This window comes from Oncorhynchus kisutch, linkage group LG5 (genome assembly GCF_002021735.2).
Source record: "Oncorhynchus kisutch isolate 150728-3 linkage group LG5, Okis_V2, whole genome shotgun sequence".
Taxonomy (NCBI): domain Eukaryota; kingdom Metazoa; phylum Chordata; class Actinopteri; order Salmoniformes; family Salmonidae; genus Oncorhynchus; species Oncorhynchus kisutch.
The window spans coordinates 3,671,750-3,680,681 of NC_034178.2; the positions used below are offsets into that span (position 1 = coordinate 3,671,750).

The 8,932-nt window shown below is 50.0% G+C and overlaps 1 protein-coding gene across 1 annotated transcript in view; it reads left to right on the forward strand.

Moving 5' to 3' along the window:
• LOC109890355 (prostaglandin F2 receptor negative regulator) overlaps positions 1 to 7,024 on the forward strand; it is a 46,585-nt gene extending 39,561 nt beyond the window's left edge. Inside the window, exons 10-11 of the mRNA XM_031824109.1 lie at positions 4,114 to 4,419; positions 4,516 to 7,024. Of these exons, the coding sequence (XP_031679969.1) occupies positions 4,114 to 4,419; positions 4,516 to 4,679 (470 nt within the window). The 3' untranslated portion in view covers positions 4,680 to 7,024. The remainder of the gene's footprint in view (positions 1 to 4,113; positions 4,420 to 4,515) is intronic.
• The last annotated feature ends 1,908 nt before the right edge of the window (positions 7,025 to 8,932 follow it).

Consider the following 8,932-nt stretch of genomic DNA (forward strand, 5'->3'; position numbering starts at 1 on the left):
TTGCTCTCGTTGCTCTCTCTCTCGTTGCTCTCGTTGCTCTCTCTCTCTCGTTGCTCTCTCTCTCGTTGCTCTCTCTCTCTCGTTGCTCTCTCTCGTTGCTCTCGTTGCTCTCGCTCTCGTTGCTCTCTCTCGTTGCTCTCGTTGCTCTCGCTCTCGTTGCTCTCTCTCGTTGCTCTCGTTTCTCTCTCGTTGCTCTCTCGTTGCTCTCTCGTTGCTCTCTCTCTCGTTGCTCTCGTTGCTCTCTCTCTCGTTGCTCTCTCTCTCGTTGCTCTCTCTCTCGTTGCTCTCGTTGCTCTCTCTCTCGTTGCTCTCGTTGCTCTCTCTCTCGTTGCTCTCGTTGCTCTCGTTGCTCTCTCTCTCTCGTTGCTCTCGTTGCTCTCGTTGCTCTCTCTCTCGTTGCTCTCGTTGCTCTCTCTCTCGTTGCTCTCTCTCTCGTTGCTCTCGTTGCTCTCTCTCTCGTTGCTCTCTCTCTCGTTGCTCTCGTTGCTCTCGTTGCTCTCTCTCTCGTTGCTCTCGTTGCTCTCGTTGCTCTCTCTCTCGTTGCTCTCTCTCTCGTTGCTCTCTCTCTCGTTGCTCTCGCTCTCGTTGCTCTCGTTGCTCTCTCTCTCGTTGCTCTCTCTCTCGTTGCTCTCTCTCGTTGCTCTCTCTCTCGTTGCTCTCGTTTCTCTCTCGTTGCTCTCGTTCTCTCTCGTTGCTCTCGTTGCTCTCGTTGCTCTCTCGTTTCTCTCTCGTTCTCTCTCGTGCTCTCTCGTTGCTCTCTCGTTGCTCTCTCGTTGCTCTCTCGTTGCTCTCTCGTTTCTCTCTCGTTTCTCTCTCGTTGCTCTCTCTCTCGTTGCTCTCGTTGCTCTCTCTCTCGTTGCTCTCGTTGCTCTCTCTCTCGTTGCTCTCGTTGCTCTCTCTCTCTCGTTGCTCTCTCTCGTTGCTCTCTCTCTCGTTGCTCTCTCTCTCGTTGCTCTCGTTTCTCTCTCGTTGCTCTCGTTGCTCTCGTTTCTCTCTCGTTTCTCTCTCGTTGCTCTCTCGTTGCTCTCTCGTTGCTCTCTCGTTGCTCTCTCGTTGCTCTCTCGTTGCTCTCTCGTTGCTCTCTCGTTGCTCTCTCTCTCGTTGCTCTCTCGTTTCTCTCTCGTTGCTCTCTCTCTCGTTGCTTCGTTGCTCTCGTTGCTCTCTCTCTCGTTGCTCTCTCTCTCGTTGCTCTCGTTGCTCTCTCTCGTTGCTCTCTCTCGTTGCTCTCGTTGCTCTCTTCGTTGCTCTCTCTCGTTGCTCTCGTTGCTCTCTCTCGTTGCTCTCTCTCTCGTTGCTCTCTCTCTCGTTGCTCTCTCTCTCGTTGCTCTCTCTCTCGTTGCTCTCTCTCTCGTTGCTCTCTCTCTCGTTGCTCTCTCGTTGCTCTCTCTCTCGTTGCTCTCTCTCTCGTTGCTCTCTCGTTGCTCTCTCTCTCGTTGCTCTCGTTGCTCTCTCTCTCGTTGCGCTCTCTCTCGTTGCTCTCGTTGCTCTCTCTCTCGTTGCTCTCTCTCGTAGCTCTCTCTCTCGTTGCTCTCGTTGCTCTCTCTCTCGTTGCTCTCGTTGCTCTCTCTCGTTGCTCTCGTTGCTCTCTCGTTGCTCTCTCTCTCGTTGCTCTCGTGCTCTCTCTCTCGTTGCTCTCGTTGCTCTCTCTCTCGTTGCGCTCTCTCTCGTTGCTCTCGTTGCTCTCTCTCTCGTTGCTCTCTCTCTCGTTGCTCTCTCTCGTAGCTCTCTCTCGTTGCTCTCGTTGCTCTCTCTCTCGTTGCTCTCGTTGCTCTCGTTGCTCTCTCGTTGCTCTCTCTCTCGTTGCTCTCGTTGCTCTCTCTCTCGTTGCTCTCTCTCTCGTTGCTCTCTCTCTCGTTGCTCTCTCTCTCGTTGCTCTCGTTGCTCTCTCTCTCTCGTTGCTCTCGTTGCGCTCTCTCTCGTTGCTCTCGTTGCTCTCTCTCTCGTTGCTCTCTCTCTCGTTGCTCTCTCTCGTTGCTCTCTCTCGTAGCTCTCTCTCGTTGCTCTCGTTGCTCTCTCTCTCGTTGCTCTCTCTCTCGTTGCTCTCGTTGCTCTCTCTCTCGTTGCTCTCTCTCTCGTTGCTCTCTCTCTCGTTGCTCTCGTTGCTCTCTCTCTCGTTGCTCTCGTTGCTCTCTCTCTCGTTGCGCTCTCTCTCGTTGCTCTCGTTGCTCTCTCTCTCGTTGCTCTCTCTCTCGTTGCTCTCGTTGCTCTCTCTCGTTAGCTCTCTCTCGTTGCTCTCGTTGCTCTCTCTCTCGTTGCTCTCGTTGCTCTCTCTCTCGTTGCTCTCGTTGCGCTCTCTCTCGTTGCTCTCTCTCTCGTTGCTCTCGTTGCTCTCTCTCTCGTTGCTCTCTCTCGTTGCTCTCTCTCGTTGCTCTCTCTCTCGTTGCTCTCTCTCTCGTTGCTCTCGTTGCTCGCTCTCTCGTTGCTCTCTCTCTCGTTGCTCTCTCTCTCGTTGCTCTCTCTCTCGTTGCTCTCTCTCGTTGCTCTCTCTCTCGTTGCTCTCGTTGCGCTCTCTCTCGTTGCTCTCGTTGCTCTCTCTCTCGTTGCTCTCGTTGCTCTCTCTCTCTCGTTGCTCTCTCTCTCGTTGCTCTCTCTCTCGTTGCTCTCTCTCTCGTTGCTCTCTCTCTCGTTGCTCTCTCTCTCGTTGCTCTCTCTCTCGTTGCTCTCTCTCTCGTTGCTCTCTCTCTCGTTGCTCTCTCTCTCGTTGCTCTCTCTCTCGTTGCTCTCTCTCTCGTTTGCTCTCTCTCTCGTTGCTCTCTCTCTCGTGCTCTCTCTCTCGTTGCTCTCTCTCTCGTTGCTCTCTCTCTCGTTGCTCTCTCTCTCGTTGCTCTCTCTCTCGTTGCTCTCTCTCTCGTTGCTCTCTCTCTCGTTGCTCTCTCTCTCGTTGCTCTCTCTCGTTGCTCTCTCTCGTTGCTCTCTCTCGTTGCTCTCTCTCGTTGCTCTCTCTCGTTGCTCTCTCTCTCGTTGCTCGCTCTCTCTCTCGTTTCTCGCTCTCTCTCTCGTTTCTCGCTCTCTCTCTCGTTGCTCGCTCTCTCTCTCTCGTTGCTCGCTCTCTCGTTGCTCGCTCTCTCGTTTCTCGCTCTCTCGTTTCTCGCTCTCTCGTTGCTCGCTCTCTCGTTGCTCGCTCTCTCGTTGCTCGCTCTCTCTCTCGTTGCTCGCTCTCTCGTTGCTCGCTCTCTCTCTCTCGTTGCTCGCTCTCTCGTTGCTCGCTCTCTCTCTCTCGTTGCTCGCTCTCTCGTTGCTCGCTCTCTCGTTGCTCGCTCTCTCGTTGCTCGCTCTCTCGTTGCTCGCTCTCTCGTTGCTCGCTCTCTCGTTTCTCGCTCTCTCGTTGCTCGCTCTCTCGTTGCTCGCTCTCTTTTCTTCATCTTCTCTAGAACATCTTATTCTTTATTTTCTTCTTGTTCCTTCCCTCTTTGTCTCTTTCTGTGAGATGTTCTCTGAAGGTGGCTGTAGACACACACACATAGTATTGATGTGTAATCTGTGTGTGGGTGGGACAGTAATGATAGTGCCTTTTAGACACATTAATGACCGGTTAAAGCTGCTCCTCTTTAGACCTTTGCTAAGAGCCCCTAGCACAGAAACACAGATCTATGAATACATGGATAGAGAAATAGATGTATCCATATGGAAGATGTGTACTGTGTTCTATGTTCTCTCAGTGATAGCATGTCTATTCACATGTAGAGTTTTCCTTCAGATCCATGAATTCCCATCACAGATCAACATTGAGACGGTGGCAACACCAGACACTAACTGTAGGTTCAGCGATAGACTGATAAAACCTTTGGCCTCAACCACATGGAAAGGATTTCTATAAAATACTTTACATTTTCTCCTCCCCCTTCTACTTCTGTGTCTCTATCCAGTCCCCTCCCCCTCTATTCTGTCTCTCCGTCCCATTCCCTTCCCCCTCTCTTCTCTCTCTAGCCAGTCTCCCCTCCATGTCTCTTCCTGTTGCTCTAGCCAGTCTCCCCTCCATGTCTCTTCCTGTTGCTCTAGCCAGTCTCTCCTCTTCCTGTCCCTACATCCACAGTTTCAATCTGCTGATGTTAGCTCTATTACATAAAACCAATGAAGTGGTTTTAATAGAATTCTCTCCTCTTCCTCCCTCAGATGACCTGTCCTACGAGGTACGTTGGTACCTCACGCGGCTGAGAGGGGGGAACAAAGGCACCCTACTGGCCAGCGTGGACCGCTTCGGTCTGGTCAAGAAGGAGGCGCGCAACGCCAGCAGTGACGTGTCCCTGGAGCGCACAGACACACACACCTACGCCCTGAACATCCACGCCACCCAGGACAGCGATAGCGGGGAGTACCACTGCCAGGCCACGCCCTGGTACCTGTCTGCCTCCACAGGGGCCTGGACACACGGGGCTGAACTCACCTCTACCAGGGTGTTCCTCACTGTACGATTCCCCAGTGAGTAAGGATGGGGGGGGGGGGGGGCACACTGTGTGTGTGTGTGTACAGTAACTAACACTTTCTCTCTCTCTCGGTCTCTCTGTCTCCCTCCAGTGTGGGACTCTCTGAAGCTGCCTCTGCTGTACGGTTCTGTAGCCTCTGTGTCCGTGGGGCTCTTCTCTCTCCTCCTGGGTTTCATCTGTGCCCACTGCTGCTGCCGCAACACCACACACACCCCCCGCTCACGCAACAAACTCATGGACTTGGAGATGGATTGACTAGCACAGGCCCGCTGGAGCGACCACCGCTTCTCCAGCTGATGAACTACGAGCACGCGCACGTTACCGCGCCGGCACATTACCACTGCAACGGCAGACAATTGACCAATCACAGCCCTTCGGGTGCGCTCCGTGGAGCTTTTAAGCGCACCAACGGGAGAGGAGGAGGAGGAGGAGGAGGAGGAGGAGAGACAATAGGACATTTACTGTGGAGCTGTAGAGGGGAAAAAAACACTGAACTGAATCAACTGCTAAAGAAGAGTGCAGGATATCTAGTCTGCCTATGTGAACGTATTGATGTTAGGTATTGCACAGAACAGCCCTGGAGTATTCCTACCTTAGTGGACTTTGTCTACGTTTGTCCTCATCACTAGTTTTTGAAATGAGACTGCTTTTAAATGGAGGTGTGTGTGTGTGTGTGTGTGTGTGCTATATTTGTGTGGTTTGCCACACCTGAGGCTGGGAAAGAGCCGCTTTACCTGTTTTGTCCTGCCCTGTTCCTGGTGAGATGTAATTTCAGTAACTCAACAGCAACTAGCCAGGTTCCCTGGTGCACGTTGATGACCTCAGAGGCTCTCCTCTAGAGCGAGTGAAAGACACTTAAGGACCCAGAGCTCACCTGCTGTTACCCCTTACACTGACACTGGTGCTACCCCCACTGTGAAGGACATTGATGTTATGTTGGACCTAGGGTTTATATGGGGCAGGTTGAGGAGCAAGCTGGCCAATAAGAGAGTGGACTAGTGGTGGTGACTGAGAGGGGTGGTATGATATGGACTGACACAGTCAGAGGGAGACATTGTTTATATAGGTAGCATACTGGATTAATGCGTGGAACCAGCTGGAACCTACAGTGCTCCACACACACTCCCAGCCAATGCCTGGCTCTAGCTGAAGAGTCCCAAAGTGGCTTCCTCATCTCCTCTCCTTCATCTGCACTGATCAATAAACACAGGATGGATCTAAGCAATATAATGTTTGAAGCCTACCCGTTTCATTCACATCAGTGCAGATGAAGCGAAGAAGACGGGACGAGGAAGCCAGAGCATGGAGATACACCCCTGAAATGCAATGTAGTAGGATTAGAGAGAACTGTTAACAAACCCATTCCTGAAAGCAATCTCCATGTCACCTCCCAGTTTAGTAGGGCCCAGTCCCTTAGGGAGTCTTCTTCCCCTGTCTCTGGTACAGTACAATAGCTGTGTGTCCATAGAAAGGACTATGCTGTGTTTGTATGGGGCTGGGGCTCTCAGGGCTGTTGTGTGTGTGTGTGTGTGTTCCTGGGGTTAGTGGTTAGCCCAGCAGTATTCTGGCCAGTGACAAAGACCAGCCCTACCCTCTACTAATTACCCCAACCTAGACCCAGAAGGCCTTTTTAGAATGGTCCTGTACCTGATGTCAACTACCACCCCTGAAATGCTACCCTGTCTACACATGCTCCATATACTGCCAACACTCAACATACTGACATGCACAACAACAGTAAACACACACTGCTTGATCGAGCACTCCTCTTACCCAATGCCATGTACCCCAACATCTACAAATAAAATCACACTCCTCGTGCACACACAGACAACCCTACATACACACACTGTCCTGTATACACACTGCCAATGTAACCCTGTGAGAGGCACCAGCTGTATCTAGGTTCTGGCCAGGTACCAACTGGGGCTTTGGCTCTGGGATCTGACCTGGTTTAACTCACTAGCGCCCCCAATGGGAGAAGAGCTGCTGTGTGCCAATCAATAAACCAGGGCCCTGTTAAAATACTTAGAAATTGTATCCTTCCTTATCTGACATGACTGGATTGGTGAAAGATGTGTAGTGGAACCCTGGCTATCAGCTGCCATACATCTGTATGAGATCAGACATGTAATTGAAGGAAAGAGATTCATTTTATAGTATTGGTATCAGGCCTCGAGCTGTCCCACTGTGTGGGTGAAAGGTGCCCCTAAGCACTGACCCAAGGTCTGTTCTGTGTGCAACCTCGTAATTATTTAGTTCAGGTTTGGACTTGGGGATGCTGATCCGAGATCTATTTGAAGAACCTCCCTAAAGTCTAGAACCACAGACAGATAGGACAACCGCCAACACAAAACACTGCAAGTTCTTTTTAAAGATCCTTACTGTCATTTTATTTTTTGTAATTTGAAATAGATTTCTATGTCTTTTTGTAAATGATTGTAAAGCCCAATATGGATTTTTATCTAACATGAATATCTTATTCTGTGCCGATGTTTCTCTGGGTAACGATCAATCAGGGTTTTTTATGATTCGCCTCTGCTTCCAGGCCTCTGAAAAACTTCAAATATTTCTGCCAGAATAAATGTTTTATAACAGTACCACGACTGAAGCTGGTTTGTTGTATCCCTCCTTCCTTCCCTCCATCTCTTGTCGTCCTTCAGGGATCAGCTTCTGTGTCCTCTCTCTCTCTCAATTACAAATGCAGATGAGTGTTATGTTTAGAACTGTCAGCCTCCAGTGAGTTATTTTCCTCACCTTCTCTCACGTTCTCTCTCTTCTTCCCCTCTATCTTTTTCACTCCTGTTTTTCTTAATCCCTCGCTCTCCTTTACTCCCTAAATGTTTCTTTCTCTCCCTCCATCTTCCTCTCGCTTTCAAAAGATTGACCCAGATATTGGTGCTGTATCCTCCATTCCCCCTCTGGTGATGAGTGTGTGTGTTTCATCTGGACACATCCTATAAGGCCTTGGTTGATCCTCAATGGTGGTTCCTGTATTAGACATATCATTTCTGGGATCTGTTGGTTGGGCCTGATGGCTCAGAACAACAGTTTACAACAACTCTAGACCTGGGTGGCCAGGTCCAGAGTTGGACCTGGCCACCCAAATGGACTCCTAGCCCCCGGCTAACTAAGTAAACACTCCTGTCGGTCTGATTGCAATTGGCTAGAATTAAGCAATGTGGTCAATTGTGTGATATTCTTAAGCCTAATCAAATCCTGCTTCGTAAACCATGTACATCCCTTGTCAAACTCATTCCAACGAGGGGCTGAGTGTCTGTGGGTTTTTGCTCCTCCCATGTACGCGATTGATGAAAATAAGGTCACTAATTAGTAAGGAACTCCCCTCACCTTGTCTGGCTTAATTAAAAGGAACAAAACTAAACCTTCAGACACTAGGCCCTCCATGGAATGAGTTTGACACCTGTGAGGTACAGGTTAATGATTCTGGTATGTTGGTTGCTCTAGCTCCTCAGCAGCAGCAGGAGGGGACTGCATGAGTACACAGCATAGAGTAAATGTTAAACTTGAGAGGAGGCGAGTGTCCAGAGGGGTGAGCCATGCCCCGGAATGTGGCGATGACTCTTCAACGCCTCGCCATGGCAACTGTCTACAGAGGGGGGGGGGGGGGACAAGTTGGGGGTGTGATATCTGATCTGCCTCCACCTCCAAACGCTGTTTTTCACACACACACATACACACGTAACCTACATCTATGTTTAGTTTCCCCCTATCCACAGTTATATTCTGTCAATACTATACACACAGAATACTTGGGCACATACACCTCCAGTAGTGTCATACTCTAGGAGTTGGTTGGAGCATGCTTTGTCCTTGTAAGGCTGTGTGTGTTCTCCAGGGCGACCGTCCCTCTGTGCCAACTTCCTCTGTGTCCTCACCCATCACTGTCACAGCAATCAGGAGGACCTGGCTCATAGAAATGAAATCAATCAAACAAACAACCCATGGATGTGAAAATTGATTGGATTTCAGTCACATGGCCATTTGGTTCAATATCTCCCTCCCATAATCCATATACATCTTCACTATTATCTTGCAGTTATTTAACCTCTGGCACTACGGCTGCTGGTGTGCTTCTAAGGCTGTTTATAGATCCGTTCATACGGCTGTCATAACCTGTTATGTATGCTCTATGAATGCTCACAGCCTGCGGGAAGCTACGTTGAAGCCCTTCAGTTATTCTGTCTGTTGTATCATTCTAGAGGGGACTGAAACCTGACCCTTTCTAACCACCAATATGCTTCTAATCACTAAGTAGCCCTGACCCCTGACCTCTAACCCTTAATGGGGCGGCAGGGTAGCCTAGTGGTTAGAGCATTGGACTAGTAACCGAAAGGTTGCAAGTTCAAATCCCTGAGCTGACAAGGTACAAAATCTGTCGTTTTGCCCCTGAACAGGCAGTTAACCCACTGTTCCTAGGCTGTCATTGAAAATAAGAATTTGTTCTTACCTGACTTGCCTGGTTAAATAAAGGTACTTTTTTTTTT